Consider the following 22,205-nt stretch of genomic DNA (forward strand, 5'->3'; position numbering starts at 1 on the left):
TGCCATCAATTTTATATTAGAAGGGTCGTGACGGAGAATCTGCAAGGATCACCTTTTTTTTTCAGTAAACAGTTCATAGAACCGGTTCAAGAACATTAATGAAAGAAACCCGGACACACGCTCAGTATGGGACTGAATTTCAGCATAGTACAATACGGACTTCTTTTCTGTCTGTATGTATTGTGAAATATGAGCAGTATTTTAACCGAACATGTATAGGTATATAATAAAACGTCTGATGTCAGTAATTTTGAGAAAGCATTAGGGTTTTGCTTGAAACCGTCTTTATCGTGATTGATTCAGATGCCTTCTTGCAAGTATAAGCAATATATCTGTTTTTGTTTTTGTTAGATTTAACGTCATACCGACACAATTATAGGTCATTTGGCGACTTTCCAGCCAGTTGTTCGTGGTGGAGGAATACCCCAGGTGCCCCTCCGAGCATTATTTCATCACAGGCGTGCACCTGGGTAGAACCACCAGCCTTCCGTAAGCCAGCTTAGTGGCTTCCTCACATGCAGAATTCTACATCCTAAGTGAGGCTCGAGCCCACATCAGTGAGGGGCAAATGATTTTAAGTCAGTGGAAGCCCCATGTGAGCAATATATAATAACACCGACTTTCGCTTGGTTGAATTTATATGAAACTTTCATATGGCATGTAAAGGCCGACGAAAGTTAAGAATGGAAAAAATGTTTTTTGTTTTGCGCCATTTATTACAGGAAAAAACAACTAATAATTAACATGAAACATGAAATGATGTTGATCAATAACAGGGGCAGTTTAACATAGAAAAAAAGTTTGGTTTTGTTTTGCTTCTTCATCTTAGTCTTTATTTCTGCAGTTACAGGCTTCATTTCTAATCTGTCGTGCTTCCGGTACTTTCGGCACTGTTGGTACTGTCTTTGCTGTTGGTACTGTTGTTGTTGTTGGTACTTTCCGTGTTTTCAGTATTTTCCGTGCTTTCACTTTCCGTGTTTTGAGAATTGCTGCTGTCGGTATCGTCTGTGCTGCTACGCTTCATCCTCTCTTTGACATCATAATTATAACTTCTCCTCTCTGTATCAGCAACATCAGCAACTAAAATATTTATTACTGATAATTAACACTTTATCAAAGGTACAGGTTGCTCTGCACGTTCGGTCAAAAATATTTATCTGCAATGTGGAATCTGATATTCAAAGCTGTATATGAAAAAGAAATTAAGCTAAGAACAAAGACAGAGTCGTCTGCTGGATTGAATTGAAAAACAAATGATCAAAACGTTTTCATAATACTCTCTAAGATGGTGCTGAACAACAGCAAACTTCACTGAAATTTCATTTCGAATAATTCATGTCAAAACAACAACAGCAACAGCAACAACAAAACATATTATCTAGAATGTACTGATTAGTAGTACGGATATGCATTGGCGGAAACAAGATTAATTATCAATTTTACTTAATTAATAGTTCTTTATCAAAATCGGTCATATAAATCATATTAGTACAGAGGAATCAAGAATGTAATCCAATTTCGAAATCAAACTAAAATAACGCCCACGTGCTGATTCCTAATGCATATAAACATGAAGGAATTAAGTTACTTTTCTTTATGCTAGTAAAACAGCCAAACACAATCAAACCTATCTGATAAGACCACCCTTTAGAAATGAAAAAATGATCTTTGTTGACAGGTGATATCTAAATATAGGCAAATTTATACTAGATAATGTTAAACGGGAAAGGGAAAATAGTGGCCTTTGTTTTTATATCGGTGATCTTTATTCGAGGCGGCAATTATTCGAGAAATGGTCTTTATTCGAGACGGCCTTTGTCCGAGGTGGTCTTTATTCGAGGTGGTCTTTATTGGAGGCGGCATTGTATTCGAGGTGGTCATTATTCGAGGCGGCGTTATATTCTAGGTGGTCTTTATTCGAGGCGGCCTTATATTCGAGGTTGTCTTTTTTCGAGGCGGCCTTATATTCGAGGTGGTCTTTAACACAGGTTTGACTGCACACAGTACAACAGCTTTATATTAAGTAATACCTTCAAAATTTGTATCGTAGTTTACACGATTCATCACTACTGCTTCGCCTGAAATAAAAGTCATTTGGTATATTGTTTACTATTTCGAGGACCTTTTATCTTCATATAATAATAACAATAATAATAAAAATAATAAAAATTAATAAAAAACCTAAAATTTATATAAATATTAATTTCATTTAAAAATCATAACATATGTAGCTATTTGTGAGTCTGGCATATGGTCCTCAAAACTAAGCAATGGTGTTGTCACACAGATAGTAAAATTAAAAACATGAATGAAATAAAACTTTTCCATAATATTATGAAAATTACATTAAAACATTATAAAAAAAAACTTATTAACAAGACAATATCAAAGGTATGAAGTATTTTTAAGGATATAAAATCAAAACTATCTGTAGTCCCCGCACCAAAACACAAAAATCTCTTTTTAGAAAAAAAATGCTGGAGAGCGTTCGGTACATGCTCACATGAATTGACAAAAATGTAAAAAATACTAAGTTTGGGGAAAAATCCAACAACTAAGTAGATAAAACATAAGAGCCGCGCCATGGGAAAACCAACATAGTGGGTTTGCGACCAGCATGGATCCAGACCAGCCTGCGCATCCGCGCAGTCTGGTCAGGATCCATGCTGTTCGCTTTCAAAGCCTATTGCAGTTAGAGAAACTGTTAGCGAACAGCATTGATCCTGACCAGACTTCGCGGATGCGCAGGCTGGTCTGGATCCATGCTGTTCGCAAAGCCACTATGTTGGTTTTCTCATGGCGCGGCCCAATTTATTTCTGGTTGTTGATAAGTTAGGAAATATCCTATTACCGAATAAATGAGAAGATGACAGATAATAATTAAATTTTGATTCAAAAGAGAACAATAAAACATCACAAACTAACATTAAAACTCTGTATCGTTTGCATGAAAGTAAATGAGAACACTACTTACTGCGTTGAAGGCAGAAGAAAACCACCATTACCAGAGCTACAGTAATCACAAGCATTTTGTTTTCCATTTTTGTATTTTGCTGAATAAACCAGCAACACAAGTATAGAGTAGGGAACGAAATACGCTATTTTATAGTTTCACCCAGATAATATAGCACGTGTTTAAATGGTATTGTTTTTTTTTATATTTGCTAATTTTAGTTAAATCAAAGAGGAAAATCGTTTTCTCCCTCCCGGCAGATCAAGAAATTTTAAGTAAAACGTGAATCAAATCACGAAGTGCCCAGATCTCACATCAGTTTTTGTTTGTTTGTTTTGGGTTTAACGCCGTTTTTTTCCAACAGTATTTCAGTTATGTAACGGCGGGTAGTTAGCCTAACCAGTGTTCCTGGATTCTGTTCCAGTACAAACCTGTTCTCCACTGCCAACTTCCCCACATGAATAAGAGGTGGAAGACGAATGATTTCAGACACAACGTCTTTTATCAAATCTTCACGGAGAACATACGCCTCACGACCCCGTGATCTGTAGAGCTGCGTTCTTCTTATTGCGCGCGAGCTTCAAACCAGAAGATAGCAGAAAAGAGTGAAAATTTCAGACCTTTCGGATGCAATTCTGATATGAACTGTTCACTTCTGGTGTGTATATAACTATTTATCAAATCCCTATATATGCAAATTGGGTAGTCAGTGTTCATATCCCATATTTTGATCCCAGGATATAACTATTTAGACAATTCAAATTTTGTATAATTATGTCCCTTTTCTTTTCCAAACATTATATAATCAGAACACACAAATATCGGTCTGAATATATTAGAATAACGAAAGGAAAAATATAAAAAAGACTATCTAGTCGTAGCCAGACTACTGTTTGGTACGACTTGTAAGAAATACATTAAATTGTATTGATCTCAGTACAAAGTGTTACAGAAACAATTTTCGGTTTCAGCTGAGTTTGAGTTTGAAATTTTAATATCAATTTTACTAGAACTTTAAGGTTAGATTCCATCTAAGACTAATCAACAATACTGAATACCCACTTGAAAATAGTTATCAACTTAAAATTTAGTTCTAAACATGTTATTTAGATATAAATGACAAATAAAGTTTCATCAGCAATCTCAGCTGAGACTGAAATTGTTTTGTGAACACGTGGCCAGGTCTTTTTAGGTTTCAGTTCCATTGATACTACTGTAAGGCTCTGACAAAATGTACATTTTTTGTGTTTTTGAAAATGAGGCTTAAATTCTTAAATGAGTTACATTATACTCAGTATACTTGTTTGGATGATGTACTTTAAATTTTACCACACATTTGAAAAAAAAATCAATGTTTTACTTTAGTATAGGAAAAAACTATTGTTTGTTGTGATGCGATATTAATCTTTTGAAACATGACTGCCCCGAACGAAAACAAAATATTATCAACGTACAAACATCACGTTTTGTGTTTTGTGTTTGAAGTAATAAGTTGTAAACAAACATCTAAAAATGTAATTTCGATTTAGTGAAACATTTACATAAATAATATACAGCTTAATAAGTATTTAACTCCCATCAATGCCATACATCATGGCCGAACATAATATAGATCTCAAGCAGGTTAGATGCCAACATATACGTTACCAGTGCATTTCTTCTGACCAGTATATTCATTTGATAAACTTTCAGCTCCCGAGTAGCCGTCTGTACCACAACTGTTAATAAAATAAAACACGCAGAAATGCATCTATTATTTCCAGGTGTGCAGCAGTATTTATTGTTTCATTACGTTCAAAAACTGTTTTGGTATGTTATGTATTGCGTGGTCAGATAAGAATATTGCAAACAAGAAAAATAATTATAATCAAAATGTTCGAACGAAGAGATTTCCAACATGTTGACTGAAAAACAGTCTTACGTAAATGCCACATAAACCCTGTTTTTTCATGGTCAGATAAGATTATTGCAAACAAGAAAAATAATTATATCAAAATGCTCGAACGAAGAGACTTTCAACACGTGGACTGAAAAATAGCCGTAAATGCCATATAATTCGGAAAGGCCAGCTAAAGTTTCAGCGAGGGGTGGTAGTCTAGAAATAAAGATGTTGGCCCACTGCTCGGGTTCGAAGTCCACTGGGGTCACGACTACACAGTCTCTTATAACACCGGTTGTTGTTTTGCAAGAAAATGGTTCAAGTCAGCTTCGTCAAAATTGATTTAAAACAAATTTGTATTTCAAATTTTTATTAAAGTATATTTAGTTTGCACAATCACTAAAATAGAAGCACCAGCAACATAAAAACAATATACAAAAGTATACGAAGTCATAAAAGAGGTTATGCTATTATACGGTCTGATATACACCGACTTGAGATCAATGAGGTTTTTTTGTTGGGTTTAACGTCGCATTGACACATTTTCAGGTCATATGGCGACTTTCCAGCTTCCATGGTAGATGAAAACCCAAGGTGCCTCTCCGTTCATTGTTCCATCACGGACTGGCACCTGGGTAGAACTACCGACCTTCCGTAGGCCAGCTGGATGGCTTCTTCAGAATTCAAAGCCCTTGGAGAGGCCCGGACCCGCATAGGTGAGGGGCAAGTGGTTCAAAGTCAGCGACCTGAGCCACTCGGCCATGGAAGTCCCGGAGATCAATGAGCACTGCAGAAATTCATTTGCAGTATGTACATGTTTGTGTAATGGTAAAGAAAGCATGCATATACAAACATATACATGTGCCCGTATATGCAACGTTTAAACGACAAAAATAACCTTAAATACAGTGCATGTATTGAAAAGAAGTGTAATTTAAAAAACATCCAAGTGACAAATACGAGAAAAATGTGCTTCAGTCATATGTAACAAACATTTCACGTACTCGTACAATGTCATGCTGTTTATGAATCTTAAAGACGCGCCACAAAATAACTGTATTCTTTTGTATTTCCATGATGGTAATTATACATGATTTGTATGAAAAATATGAGAAATAACAAGTATCTAGTTACAAATCGACAGTGACATATATAAGGCCAAGCCAATGTGTTTCATGTCTAAATACATTGTTAAGTTGATGTGGTAGTATGCACAATACTTTATATATTAAGGTGATATTAGACCACACTTTATTTCTACAGTGTAAGATAGTTATCATTCTATGTTTATAAAACACTATACTGAAAAAGGAATGACTGAATAAGTTTGCAGATAATGTTGTGAAAACACATTAATTCAGGGAGGGCCTAAAATTGTCCACCTGCCATCTTGTAGAATAGCTGTATTATATCAGTATTATCAGAATGATTTGCACGAAGTGCCTGAGAAGATGTTGCTTTCTGTAGTAAAAATGTTACGCATGTTACACCCCATTTCTTAGAATAGGCCGAAAAAAACAACAGCAGTATATATTATATAGAAGTTACAAGTATATATTACACGGTGGTTACATATATCATACATGTGTCTAAGAAGAGGTGTTTATTTATAGTAAAAATGTTACGCTTCTTAAGATTGGCTGAAAAACGGCATTAGTAGTGTTATGTAGATAGTACAGGGATGTTACAATGATGTTACCAATGTTACGAGTGTCTAAAAAGATGTGTTACATCCAATTTCGATGATATATCATGTCTTTCAATAATAGTTTTAAGTTGCTACCAATTATTTAAATTTTTAAATGCCTAATATTTTAATCATGTCTTACTGATGCTTTTATTTACAGTTTGTTTGTTTGTATGTTATATAGGATAGTATGTTTATGTCCATTCTCGCATACCAGAGGTCTACCATGGTTCCCCGGTTCGTATCGGAATTTGACGAACCTCTGATGGATGAGAATGGTTTATGTCGGATACAAGCTTCAAGCTTCTGTTGAAAACATTTATCTGTAACTGACGTTAAATAAATCTTATCTTATCTTATCTTATCTTATCTTATCTTTCTTAAAATCGATATCACATGACCATGATGATGTTACACGGATACTACTTAAAATACTGTTACTATTGTCTAAGAATGTCTGTCAATTTGAAGTATTACACCCTTATTTCAAGAAATTGTCCAGAAGATGACTTTAGTAATGTAGTAAACAATAGCTAGATTGTATATGATCTATGATTATGATACATGATGTTACATTATGTTACTTGGTGTTATGATTGTAACAAGTACTAAGTACGTCATGCAATTGGGCAAATTTTGTGCGCTAGGTGAAGTTCTTTAATTCTTCCAAGAACAAACCAACTGTGAAAAACCTTTACAAAACCAATTACAGTCTAGCCCCAGCCTCGGCCTTTTTTCTAAGTCTACATTTCTTTTAAACTATACAGTATTTTTTATTTTGCCTTGTCTCTTAGCCTGTCGTGTGTGCAAAATGTGTAGTTAAAGATAGTATGTAATATTAACAAAATTATTTTTTAATTGTTTAAACTCCTGGTATTAAATAGTCTCAGTATTTATGAATTTATGCAGATTAATATGTAGTAATTTATTTTAAACTATGTACTAATGAAATTATTTTATCTTATCTTATCTTATAACTAACCGTCCATTAACTGTGGATAGTATTATATAGATGTAGACTGTGGTAACAAATTGCCGCCAACATTTAATCGCCCCTGTTGGATGTACGCACAAGATACAAAAGCTTTATTTTACGTCGTATACAATATAACAAGTTAACATTAGCTCATGAGCTATTTTCCGACAAACATATATAAAACAGAGATTAACAATGATAAAGCAGCTAAAAAGGAATAAATAATAATGTACTTTAAGCATGTTGAAACATATATATGTTGAGTAAGATATTAAGAGATTTAGATTAAAACAACTAGTATCTATGAAAGGTTATGAATACATCTGCGGATGTCTCTAAATTGTTTTTGTACTTGTAGCATGTGTAAATGTTGAGTTCTGCTCAACCAGGGGCTAGAGGGCGTGGACAGTAGCATGCATTTCCACTCATATGGGAAAATTAGACCCATCGTGAAAATCACCACAAAAGCAGATAATACGTTTGGCCAGGTAAATCGGCTGTCGAGACTGTTCGCTAGTTTTCGGCCTACTCCGTATTTCAGGCCGATGTCTAACCCTTCTTCGCCAATGTACCGTTACATTAATACTTTTGATCATATGGATTTAGGGATATTGTTAAGTCTAATTTACAGTGATTGCAAAGATAGATTAGAAAATAGAATTACTCACTCTATGTCGTGAGTAAATCAATTATTCACTAATTTCATGTTCCTAACTACCAAAACAACAAACACAAATATAGGATACAGGTCTTAGTATTTGACAGCATTCCAATGTACAAAAAATACGAATATATTTGTCTTGCAAATGTCAGACGGTACGATGTTGTGCGATGTGTTGATGATCGACCAGTAGAAGTGGGGAAAATGTGGTTATCTTTATCTTTGTACACCACTCAGCCTGAAAACATACTATCAAAATTTAAGGCAAACATACAATCAGATGTACATGAAAATCTAAACTGTAAAAAGGTCCCGAATGAACCAAATGTAATAACTTGAACTCATCTTATCTAGAATAATTAAACAGCATATAAGATGGCAATTCTGGTCTCTCTCAGCTTCGTTGAATAACCACAAAATAAGAAAAATGTGCAGTGTGTAAAACATAACATTCTTTCAAGGTAAAATCAAAAATAAAATGAAAACTAGCTCAAAAGAGGATAACGGCAATTTCCATTTGATAACGAAAGAATAACATTGCATGGGAAAAAACAGCATAAAATATATAGATATAGACTTAAATGCGTACTTGCGAATGTTACTTTTCTAAATGTAGATACCGAGTCTGGAATGAAGAATTCAAATGTTCTCATATAATGTTAAATGTATATCTGCCTTTAAAGTTCTAGTAATACATGAATACTCAACAGTAATAGTTATCAAGAAACTGTTCATGTCTAAAGACCCTTGAAATATAAGGTACGTTACTGTGAACCTTATTTTCTATCAGAACATAAAGGAGACGTAATGTCTGACCTGAGGAAAATAGCTTTTAATTTCGGGCCAGCTCAATGATCGAAATTTATAATATTCCAAAAGCCAAATTTCGATCTCGTATTGAATGAACAGCCTGTTCCAAGATTGATATTGAAATGAAAAAGTCAAATATCGAGCAAGCAATTAGTGTCGAGCCATCTCGAAAATCGTACTTCAAATTTTGAAAAGCTGAATTTCAGTATAATACTGAAACTGCGATCTGCTCAAGATTCAAAGATTAAAAATCGTGCAAGATCGGATATATCGAAATTCAAGTTTTTATGCCCTCGGCATCTACTGATGCGGGAGGCATATAGTGATTGTTCATCCGTCCGTTCGTTCGTCCGTTCGTCCGTCCGTCCATCCGTACGAGGTTAACCAAATGGGACCGTTTCGTCCAGCATCAATACCCCTTACTAGAATGACTTGATACTAATGCTGATGTAACCTGTGACCATTCTGTCACAGGGTGAGAAAAATGTGCAGCCAGACCGGGACTCGAACCCGGGGCCTCAGAATACCGTTCCGATGCTCTACCGACTGAGCTACCCGGCCGCCTACACATTTTCTCCCCGTTTTAATATTCAAGTCCTATACCGTGACATATTTCCCCACCATTTTGAAATTCGTCCTCGAATTTCAGCGGGTACTTTATATATAAGCAATTACAGGCGTCGGAGACTAACCAGTGTAATGCTGTCACGGTCCCATGTTGGGCGCCAAATGTCACAGGGTGAGAAAAATGTGCAGCCAGACCGGGACTAGAACCCGGGGCCTCAGAATACCGTTCCAATGCTCTACCGACTGAGCTACCCGGCCGCCTACACATTTTCTCCCCGTTTTAATATTAAAGTCCTATACCGTGACAATTCTTCATCTTCAGACATCACCTGACCTCAGTTTGACATTGACCTTGAACCTGACCTTGATCCTTTCAAAATTTGAATTTTTATTTTCTGCTTCTAACTTGCCCAAAATATGCCGCTTTAAATTTTAACATTTCTGTTTAAAATTTTAAACTTCGATCCTCAAGCTGTTTAAAATTGACTATTGGCTGTAAACAAATCATATTATGGAGCGTCCACTAATTTATTATTCCGTACGTGTGTGCTGTTTAGCGGGTGAGATGATATCAGTCTTTACCGTTAAGGAGCTTTAATTCCGTAAGAATTGACGGAAACATACGGGAATGTTCGAGTCTTTCCGATAAGGAAAAAAACCTATACTCATCTGCAAAATGCTTAAAAAAGACCATTTTCTTCTTCACCTAGAAAACTGAAATTAGTATGAAACAATAGCTAAATGAATATAGATTACTAAGTCGTTTGCAAAGGTCTTTAAGCACACATAAGAATCTATTTATTCTTTGTTAAACAGAAGAAATTTCAGCAAATTATCCATATTTTACTATATTTCTAACTGTAGATAGACAGACATAAAGTATACGCAAAAAAGACCATTTTCTTTAAAATTCATTTTTAAAATAAAATATTCATAAGAAAGACAATGCATTGAATATTATCACATCGTTTGCAAAGCTAAACTACCTATAATACTTTTTCCATGAATTTAAATAAAGTAAAGGGCTCCTTCTTTGCGCTATATAAAATATTTTCACTCGTGTGAAAAATCGACGGGTCTAATTTTCCCATATGACCGTCCATGAACAGGCTCAATCAAACCGAGCCTGCAACATTTTCGTTTTTGTCGTGTTGAGCGACCTGTGGAGTTTCCACTTTTTCTATTTTAAAGTATAAATAAGACAATTTAATAATAGTAATAAAGAAAATTCATGAAAACATAAAAATAAAAGTAATTATTAATATAGCTACTTGTGACAGGAAAGGCCGTACCGGCGACAGTAACCATCAGAACAAATCAACACCCTTTACTGAAATTATTTTGTGATAAATGGGGATTAGCTGTAAATACAGATAAAACTAAAGTCATGGTTTTTAGAAAGCGTGGAAACACTAGACAAAACGAAAGATGGAATTATGGTGGTAGTGATTTAGAGACTGTTAACAACTTTAATTATCTTGGCACTGTATTTAACTACACCGGAAATTTTGAGCTTAATCAAGAATATCTAGCTGGGAAAGGGTTGAAAGCTCTTAATGTATTAATTACAAAAATAAAACAATATCACCTGAAACCAAAGACGGTGTGCCAGCTCTTTGATGCTTTTGTTGGGTCAACACTGAATTACTCATGTGAAATCTGGGGTCTTTCTAAATCTAAAGAGATAGAGAGAATACATTTAAAGTTCTGTAAACAATTGTTGCATGTAAAAAAGTCAACAAGTAACATGGCTGTATATGGAGAGCTAGGCAGATATCCTCTATATATAAACAGATATACAAGAATGATAAAGTTTTGGTGCAAGATACTTAGATCTCATAATATTATTGTAAATACCTTGTACAAAGAGTTGTATAATATGATAGGTAAAGTAAATGGAAGAAACTGGGCCTCTGATATTAAAACATTATTAGATAATTTTGGTTTCTCTTATGTATGGAATAATCCAAATGTTGTTAACTTGAAAACTTTTCCATTGTTGTTTAAACAAAGAGTGTATGATGTATTTTTACAGACATGGAATAATGTTATAAACAATCAAAGCTCGATGTTTCTTTATAAAAATTTTAAAGACTCACTCACATATGAAAGTTATTTGAGTTTATTACCTAATAAGTTTCGCATCTCTTTGACAAGATTGCGGTTAGCATCTCATAAACTTCGAATTGAAACGGGTAGATATGCAGTGAACAGAACAGAACGACATCAACGCTACTGTGCACTCTGTAATAAAAGAGATATTGAGGATGAATACCATTTCATACTTATTTGTGAGGCTTATCAACCAATTAGAAGATTATATGTTAGACCATATTTTTACAGAAACCCAAGTGTATATAAGTTTAATGAACTGATGAAATAAAAAAACAGCACTGCACTTAAAAATTTGAGTAGATTTGTGTACGAAGCGTTTGCTTTACGAAATAGTCTGCTTAACAATACATAGTTGTAAATAATGTTGTTTTGTATTTATATTTAGTATCTGTATATAGTTTTCGATATTAGAATCTACCAGTAAAAACTATTGCATTTTCTTTGCAGTGACAGTCAAATATTAAGACGGATTCTTAAAGTCACTGACACTGTTACAATATGTATTAGAATATATGTGACTGATATGTGCATTTTTATATAAAAAAAAAAAAATGCGACTGTTGATATGGGCAGATACACCCCTGATTTTTTTTTTCCACATTTAAATTGACGAAGCATATATCTACATATCTATAACTCATTTATCAAAAATGCAAATGTAATGTTTCACTTTTGACAGATTCGTGATAATGTATAAACATAACCATAGCGACAGCGCATTTATAAGTAAAAGTTATGACATGACATATACCTAACCATTTTAATAGTTCTTTATTTAGACTGTCGTCGCAGTAAGACTGTCACTACAGTAGAAAATATCATCATGTTGGTACCTACTGTACATATTATACATTTATAGAAGTTGTATACTTACCTGTAATAATTAGTTTTTCCTGAAATTGGGTCGGTTATCCGAAACAATCAGTGCAACGTAACGCGTGTTGTCCATTTACACATTCGTCAATACACATCGTGTGACAATCAATTTCAGGTTTCCTTATTTGGTAACCAAAATTACCATGTAATGTACTAATCCGTACACGTGGAATGTGATTGGTTGATACTAGTGGGTGTCAATTGCGGTTATCCTTATTTGGCATTGATTACTACAATGAAAACTTACTACGAATTTTGCAACTAGCCACATTTGTTACGAATGGATAAGTTTCATATTTGTGAAACGTTAATATTGTACTGGTATTTAGTGGATGACTGGCCAACTTTCTAAGCATATTTATTGTGAAAATAGATATTATACAGACCAGTAGAATCTATATTTAACTTGCGTATATATTTCTGCATGAAGAATAGATAGCTGGACTACATGTAACATTATGTATTTATACAAGACCACCCTCATAACATTTATATGTCAGACATTATTATTATGTAGATATGCTTTGATCTTTCAATGTTTAATTCAATGTTTAATTTATTACTTATTGTTTGTATATTTCATGTACGACGAGAAACTGTGTACAGTTTAAGTCAAATAAAACATTCTTCTTCTTCTTCTCTTCTTCTACAATATTTACAAATTTATTTACATAAGATGATTATTAACAATGAATAGATATGAAAAGAAAAAAAAACTGATTATAAGAAAGAAAAAAAAGAAAGTTCAGTATCTCTAGATACAAAAGTTCTTATAGTCCATTCTAATCTGACGTGACACAGGTCTTTAATGTAATTGTGAACTTTAAGTAGCACAAACAAAACATAGCTTCTAAATTCAGTCCCTTTAAACCGTGAATACGTTGATTCCGTGTTGGCTCCCTATGGTGGTAGGTGATTGCATCCCTGAGCTGACTTCAGAGGATAACAAAAATCATCGTCTTTGCGGTTTACGGCACAACCATGGGACGAAAGCTCTGCGCTGGGAATATCACATCCAGGCGAGTGAAGACAAGTGAACCTCGGGCATTGTACTTCCGGGTTATGACATCACCAGGAAAATCGTCTGGCGGAAGAAGCTAAAATATATAACATATGGTAAGCACCATAGCAAAACAAATAAGTCAGGGCATAAAACTGCTCCTTTGGGTACACCATACCTCCGTAGGCTCCCATAAATAATACGTGCTACTTATACAAAATATATGTGCTACTAAGTTCAAACGTCACATGATTAAAATACGTCACTTATTACTTCCATTATTACAAAGATTACTTACTTAAAAGACTAAAGTTAAAGTATGAAATGATATGAAAAGTATATGATGAAACATTATAGATACGGACATGATAAACTGCAGCTATTATTTACAACTACAAATTAACAAAATTCAATATAAATTAAACGTTATATGATAGTTGGCATCCATATAATATCTAATGCCGTACACTACAACGGACATTAATTAGATGTGCTATAGACTGGCACACAATTACAAATTACAATAATATATTACATACACAGTACTAGACTTGCCATATAGATTTATACATAACAATACAATGCAGTAATGGCGTTCCACAATTAACAAAATGTTTGACATAAGTTTTTGAAACAAAGTACTTTATAAATATCATGTTACAAATTTCAGTACAAATTTAACATCTTATATAAATGAAACATTTTAGATTCCTCTTTCGAAATAATTTACAAAAGTCTGAAAAATTTCATAAATCATCCTGACATACCGAAACTAGCCAAAATCATATGCCGAAAAGTAAATGTTACAGAATTCTGTAGAATGAACACAAATTTACCAAATAAAAATCGTAATGCAAAAATCATACAAAAATCTAACAAATAAATTTCTTACCTCGATCGAGCATAAATTTCTAGCAAGAAAATAATTCAGACATAGATTCGTCTATAAAGTCGTAAGGTGGTGTGCGCAAGGCATATCTAGTCCAGTCTATTTAAAGGATAATGTCCCGCCAAATACTAAATTTCATGGGATTCACGGCTAAGCCGTGAGCTCCGACTATTGTCATTTTCACGGGATTCACGATATAGCCGGGGAATCTAACTACTTTGGCGCGAATTTAAATTGACAATTTGAGGCCCATTATAGTGGTTTTGGGGATAAAAACATAAATTACTGAAGTTTATAAAATATCAACTTTCTTATTACTGAACAGAATTTAATGAAATTTACATGGAAATTTAAGTTATGAAATACAGAAAAATATGAGAGTTATTTCATGCGTGAAATCTGACATTTACCTCAATAACTCAAAAATTTACAAAAAGATGATGCAATACCTGCATTTACAATACAGCTAAAATAAGGCCCGTATGTCAATTTGTGACACTACTATAATAATTTTAAGACATATTTTTAATAAACAAATATAGCAAATTTATAAAACAAAAAATAGTAACTATTAAAACTACAGAAGTAGTGGATAAGCACATAGAAACATTGACTAACTTATAGCTAAAACAGGCATATCCACAATTACATGCTACGAAGATAGCCTATGGAAATAAAAGAGAAGCAAACATCATAAAGAACACAAACAAACACAGTGAACACATACTCCAAGGTGATCAGAACTCCTGGCTCTTACTGACGTTTGAATGTCTTATCTTCCCAACCAGTCTACTCGTCCAGTTGACAACAGAAAGGCTTCTCTACGGAGATAGACAAAAGTACAAAGGGCACAAGTGTTTGATCACCCGGAGTACACAAATAAGCTTATTTAGATAAGGGAACACAATTTTTTACGGTTTTTACATGTTTACAGTATATATTTTGGCATCATGATTGTGTACATACAGTGAAACTAACAAACCATAAGGCTACCGGTAAGTATTTACATCGGAACGGATGCAGCATGTATAGTACATTAAAGCGCCGGCTTTGTGAGCTGTACGGTCTGTCCACACCGCATTACTTGGCCAACATTTAATGCATACACAATGCTGTAGTTATGGTAGGATGGTGAAACCTAACCGAGCCTGCAACATTTTCGTTTTTGTCGTGTTGAGCGACCTGTGAAGTTTCATCTTTTCTCTATTTTATTATCACAACAGCGTTGTTTGTTCCGTGTGGCGGCCGTAAAATGTCTCCCCGTACATTCAGTCAGGGCTGTTATATTTCGATCTTCTCAGATCGTTCAGCACGACTTCTATGTCGTGTTATTGGTACTGTTTAGTTTCTCAACATGACCATTTCGGCCTGGGTGGTTCCAATACTCCCGCTTTCATAGCCTTGGGTATTGTATAATCACCCCTTGGATATGGTGCCTGCTTTTTATTTTGTATTTTGACAGTTCCTGTGATACGCAGGCTCCATAACCTCAGATCCCCTTCCTAAATTCCAGTTTGTTTAGTTCTGCCCATTGTTTTTGGGGCAAACCCATTATTTTATCTGGGGACCAAACGCCGCTCTTCATGGAAAAACACGCCTCAACACGTGTATCGTTGAAGGTTCCGTGTTCACCGCCGTTTGAATACATCTGCGGATGTCTCTAAATTGCTTTTTGTACTTTTAGCAGTAAATGTTGAGTTCTGCTCAACCCGGGGCTAGAGGGCGTGGACGGTAGCATGCATTTCCACTACCGTCCTTGAACAGGCTCAATCAAACCGAGCCTGCAACATTTTCGTTTTTGTCGTGCTGAGCGACCTGTGAAGTTTCATCTTTTCTCTATTTTATAGTATACAATAAAGTTTCTATCTAAACATGCAGATAGAGAAATTACATTATGCACAAACTATTTAAGCATATAGACAAAAATGCAACTGATATGCTAACACACATGCAAGATGGCTTAGAGAAATAAAAAAAAAACAAAAGCAACATAAAAAGCATAGCAAAGATACAGACACAGGTTTAACTAAGCGGAAACAAAAGATGAAAAATAAGCACAAGCAGGACAACAAGAGGCAAGCAAACTGGCTAGCTACACATAGCACACATACACTTGGGGCCACTCCAGGTGCAGACACGCCTGACAAAGTCTTTATACTTATCCGCAGTACGCATGTCATTTGGCAGGCTGTGTGTGTGTGTGCGTGCGTGCGTGCGTGCGTGTGTGTGGGTGCGTGCGTGTGTGTGTGTGTTCGGGTTTAACGTCTTTTTCAGTCATATAAATGACGGTGTCTACTTGTAGCAGTGAGCACAATGCCCAACTTTATAGTGCTGCCTCACTGGAATACCACGCCGTAGACACGTGACATGATACCCCACCCAGTCACATTATACTGACACCTGGCTGACCAGTCCTAGCACTGCCCTCTTAATGCTGAGCGCCAAGCGAGGAAGCTACTAGTACCAGTTTTTACGTCTTTGGTATGATGCGGCCGGGGATCGAACCCACGACCTCCCGCACCCGAAGCGGACGCTCTACCACTTGGCTACCGAGGCGGTTCATATACTAAGATGGATCTGGTATTCGGATCATCTCGGCTGATGATTTACGTAATAAATAGGTACATAATGTAACAATCTGACTAAAGTGCATCTCCTATTACGCTACGCATAGGATCTGAGAACGAGGAATTGATTAATTTGATAGCCTCATTCTGATTACCCTTTCGCTAGCCAATCAGAGCTTAACTTACAAGTAGTATAGTAATTGTTTGTGCGAAGTCAATCTGACCCCCCTGACCTTTTGACCCTCGGTCCGAACTGACCAATGCCGGCCAATTTAAAAAATAAGAAAAAAACAGATTTTCAGGTTGCTTTAACTTGACAAAACCTTACCAGTTAACAAAAATGAGAACAAAATCTAAAATATATTAAAAATAATTAACTATAAAATGTACCTCCTGTAATATTACTTCCGAATTTCTTATTTATATACTAACTATTATACCGCAGTTAAACAGACGATTCATTATCACATTCCTTTTATTAGCTGTTATTTGCAATAATCAATAAAGCGGCACCGGTGCATTAAACCAATATTTGTTTAAAGTTGTTGATATTGATAAACTTGAAAATGACACCGGTGTTGATAAATAGTTTTTGTTGAAACAGTTTATTGAGAATTACGCTGTAATCCGTCTGCACTTAATGACCTTAGTATAGAACGTTTCGCAGACGACATATGTGTCAGTTTTTGTTGAAACAGTTTATTGAGAATTACGCTGTAATTCATAAAAATTTTTAAAACCATTAAACGTATAGATTATAGCTTTGTAATTTGGTGACACACGGTGTGTTTACAATCAATATTATAAGTTAAACAGACGATTTATTGCATTCCTTTTAAGATAAACATATATCGAGGAGTTGTTTATACAACATATTTGATCTTATTTTCAATTAGTAAGTATATTATTAGGGTACACATAGTAATTAAACCTTTAATCCAAAAGGCTGTTTCTATCATAGGATACAGGTTCATCTGATATGTAGAATTTGATGTAACTGCCCATCAAAAGCATAAATGTTAATTCTGTAAATGCTGAATCGTCATACGGGTGAATATCAAACATTGTTCCTTGTTTTAGATAAATTTTAATTTTTTTCTTATACATAGATATTAACTTATCAGTATCAAAGTCCTCAGCTGCCTCAGCTGTTATATTTACATTATCAAATATACCAAAAAGTAAAACATCATCCTGAGGCCTATTATTTCGCCACCTAAATATAAAATGTGATATTGGGCTTTTAGTCGGTTTATACGGTTCACCCGGGGAGCTTGCACCCTTTAATAAAATCTTAATATCTATTATATAAGTTCCGGTTTTTCTGACTATAAACACACCACTCAAAAGCATATCTAGTACATCTATTTTATATTCTTGGTTTGTGTTTATAAAATCTTTATAATCTACGATAATTCCAGGCCTTATTTCAAATATATTTAAATAGTTCAGATCGGCCATATTTTTATATGTTGAATGTATCCAGGCACCACGACGGTCAAAATACTTTTTCATTTGTATGTAATCAAAAGTATGATTATAATAGTATTCAAAGAGAAACGCTTCATGTCTCACTTCCTCTACCCTTTTTTCTATTTTCCTGTCTTTCTTTTTAAGTTTAAGAATTATTTCAGCTAAATCATCAACTCGTTTTGTTGTAGCAACTTCAGAAGCAGATAAATTGTCAACAGTAGCCTTTGTTCTAGCTAATTGTGTTTCTTGTTTTAAGAAAACATTTTTTACTTTTGTAATTTCTTGGGTATTAGTGGTAATTTCTTCGACATTAGCGGTTATTGCTTTAGTATTAGCAGTAATTACTTGGGTATTAGCAGTGATTGATTCTCCTTGTTTAGCTGATATTTTAACTACAGAGTCCAAATCATTTATTATTTTTTTAATTTGATCATTAATTATCTTAATTGCTTCTTCTTGTTTAGCTGATTTTTCAACTACAGAGTCCAGATCATTTATTATTTTTTTAATTTTATCATTAAATTCATTAATATCTTCTTGTATTTTTTTTGTAATATTACTTAATTCTGCATATTTTAAATTGTGACGGTTGTCAACAATACTAATCCAATTTCGAATTTGTTTTTTAAAGTCATCTATTTTAGAATTAATTTCTTTTTTAAGGTTATCTAATGCTGTATCATGATCATCACCTCTTTGTGAAGCTGCCTTTTCCAATTCAGATTTATATTCTGCAAATTTATTTGAAAATGTATCGAGTAAATCTTGATTCCCTTTTGCCATTTCAGTATTTAGTTTATTTATTTCTGTTCTGATTTCTAACTGATACATATTTTGTAACTTTTTCTCAGCTTCAATAATCTTGTCTTTTAGTTCTTCATGTTTAATCATACTATCTTTTAATTCTTGAACTTGAGTGAATAAAATGTTTAAATTAACTCGAAATACTTCTTTTATGTTGTCATCTGTCAAATCAGATTTCTCTTCAAGTTCTTTAATAGAATCAACCATAGCTTTCATTTCTTCTTCAATTTTACCTTGTAATTGATTAATTAATAATGAATTCTTTTTAAAATCTTTTGTTAATTCTTCAATATTCTTTACTTCTACTTCTAGTGTTTGTTTTATAGATTTGATATCTTCAAGATTATAGTCATCTATTACACTTTGAACTTTTTTAAACATAAATCGTCTTGAAACTGCATCGTTGGGTTTATCTGGATTTCCTAGGTTGATTATTTCATTACCTCCCATATCTAATGCTCTGTTCATTGTGTTATCAAGTTCCTTATTTCTGTGAAGATACGATTCCGTTTCCTTTTTAAGCTTTTTGAATTGTTTTTTAATAGCATAATCACTTAAATCAATATCAAATTTAACTTTACTTATACTGTCAGGTTGATTAATTTGTTTTACATCATTAAAAACTCCCATTATATAATTATTATATATTACCAGTAAAGTTTTTTCTTAAAAACTTCCTTGGTTTGTCAATATATAAGAAATCATATTTTTGATTTGTTGCATTAGCAAAAGTATCACGATCTATATTTTGTTCATCACAAATCCTATTATTTTCCATTTTACCTGGACTTTCAAATAAAATATAATGTGAACAGTTAATTCGAATATCTTTTGGTGTTTTATAGTAAGACTGACTTAAATAAATAACACAACAGTTTTTGTGACGTCCTTGAATAAAGTATTTTGTTATTTCATTTTGAACTTTTTTATCTTCACATACAAAATCATCAAATATTACTACTTTTTGTTTTTCTGATTCAAGATTCTCACAAGGTTCAATTTGGTCGGGATCAGCTGAATATTCAAGTATTTCATTTGGATCTACTTTAATTTTTTTTTGCAATTTCATTTAAGTGATTTATTAAATCCTGATATTTAGATTGTTCTAGGTTTTTAGCATATAAGTATAATTTATCATAATATATAAGAGGTTTTCGAAGTATATGCATTAATGTATTTGTTTTTCCAGATCCAGAAGATCCACATATTAACATTCTAAAACATGAATCTGGCATAAAAGGATAAAATTGTTTAAAGTTATTGGATTTATCATTTTTTGTATCATAATTTGGAATTTTCATTTATATAATATTACATTATTTTACAATATCTTACATTATCTTACATTATTTTACATTATTTTACATTATCTTACATTATTATATAAATGCAATCAAAACTTAATGAAATGATAATAAGAAAAAAATTAGTTGGGCAAAAGATGAGAAATCTTAGAGAAGAAATAATGAGAGAAAAAATAAGAAAAGCTACAAATCGGGATATGTACACTGAAATTTATAAACCAATTACTGAAAAAATAGAAAGTCAAAAAGAACAATTATCAAGTCAGTTAAAAGCATTACCTGGAATAAAACAACAATTAGCGTTATTAGGTGATGAAATGAAAGACATACAAACATACCAGGGTGTACCACAGCTATTCCAAGAACCACCATTACAACCATTACCACAACCATTCCGAGAACCAACACGATTATTACCGCCGGAAGATCATATGGGTTTGGAAGAACTATTCCGAGAACCAATACGATTATTACCACCAAAAGATCATATGGGTTTGGATGATGAAGATGATGTGTTTGAAGAATCAGAAGAATTGGGAGCAAGACCAAAAGAATTTACAGTTAATTTTAATAAAGATATTGATTTAGATCTTTTAGATAAAGAACAATATTATACACCGCAAGAAGTGTTTGATTTTTTTCACACTGAATCTGAAAATCCTGATGAAAAAATGACTAGAAAAGAAGTAGAGGATATCATAGAAAATGTATCAGTGGATATAAAAAAATTGGGTAATGAATCTGGTGCAATATCCAGAATGAAAAATCCCACAGATCTTGATTTAAAGCAACAGAAAGCAATAAAAGCTAAGTCGAAAAATTATAACAAATATAGAGACGCAATCATTGATGTTCTAAAAACAGAAAAATATACAGGAAAAGGAATAAGATATCATAACCCATATAAAGTTTCACCAAATGGACAATATGGTAATTTAATTATTAACTTAAATAAACTTTATGGTCAAAATAAGTTAATTGCTAAGGATAGAATAACTGGAAAAGAAGTAATTAACACTAAAGTTGATGATGATTTAATTGATTTGATTAATAAAAGATATAACAATAATAAAAAACATTCAAATCATTCAATAAAAATATTTAAAGAATTAACAGAAAAATCAGGATTACCTATCAATAAAAGATCTATGAAATTTAAAAAAGTAATTAGGGGACAAGGTTATGACGTTTGTCCATGTAATCCAAAAGAATTGGTTAATGACTTAGAGTTAATTTGTGGTTCAATTAATGCTGGAAATAATAATGAAGAACTAAAAAATGAAGGTATTAGAATAATTGATGAACTATTAAAAATGAATTCTCTTTTACCAGAACAACATGAAATGTTTTATAAAAAATATTTTTCTTGAATATATAAATGGAACAAAAAATAGTATTAAGTTCTGAAACAGTTAAAGATAATAACAAAAATACTCCGAGTGATTTTACAATCAGATTTAGTCGTTCTTTAATTTTAGATAAAAATAAAATTTATGTTGTTGGTTTGGATAGTATTAACACTATGACCTACTCTTGGCATAATATTAGTGATGAATATGACAATAAAAGAATTCGTTATCATAATGGTAAAAAATGGAAAGATATTATATTTAACAATGGTTCTTACAGTTACACAGATATTAA

The 22,205-nt window shown here is 33.2% G+C and overlaps 1 protein-coding gene across 1 annotated transcript; it reads right to left on the reverse strand.

Moving 5' to 3' along the window:
- Positions 1-693: 693 nt before the first annotated feature.
- Positions 694-20,486, reverse strand: LOC123545278 (uncharacterized). The gene is made up of 4 exons (XM_053521026.1): positions 17,371-20,486; positions 4,601-4,671; positions 2,031-2,078; positions 694-1,080 (listed from the first exon to the last, which is right to left on the reverse strand). Exon 1 carries the CDS (start codon positions 19,885-19,887, stop codon positions 17,914-17,916), a length of 1,974 nt encoding a protein of 657 aa, XP_053377001.1. The 5' UTR covers positions 19,888-20,486; the 3' UTR covers positions 694-1,080; positions 2,031-2,078; positions 4,601-4,671; positions 17,371-17,913.
- Positions 20,487-22,205: the final 1,719 nt, after the last annotated feature.

Source organism: Mercenaria mercenaria, chromosome 1 (assembly GCF_021730395.1).
Source record: "Mercenaria mercenaria strain notata chromosome 1, MADL_Memer_1, whole genome shotgun sequence".
NCBI lineage: Eukaryota > Metazoa > Mollusca > Bivalvia > Venerida > Veneridae > Mercenaria > Mercenaria mercenaria.

Coding starts and splice junctions, on each gene's coding strand:
- LOC123545278 (XM_053521026.1), bottom strand. CDS start 19,887: ATGGGAGTTTTTAATGATGTAAAACAAATTAATCAACCTGACAGTATA.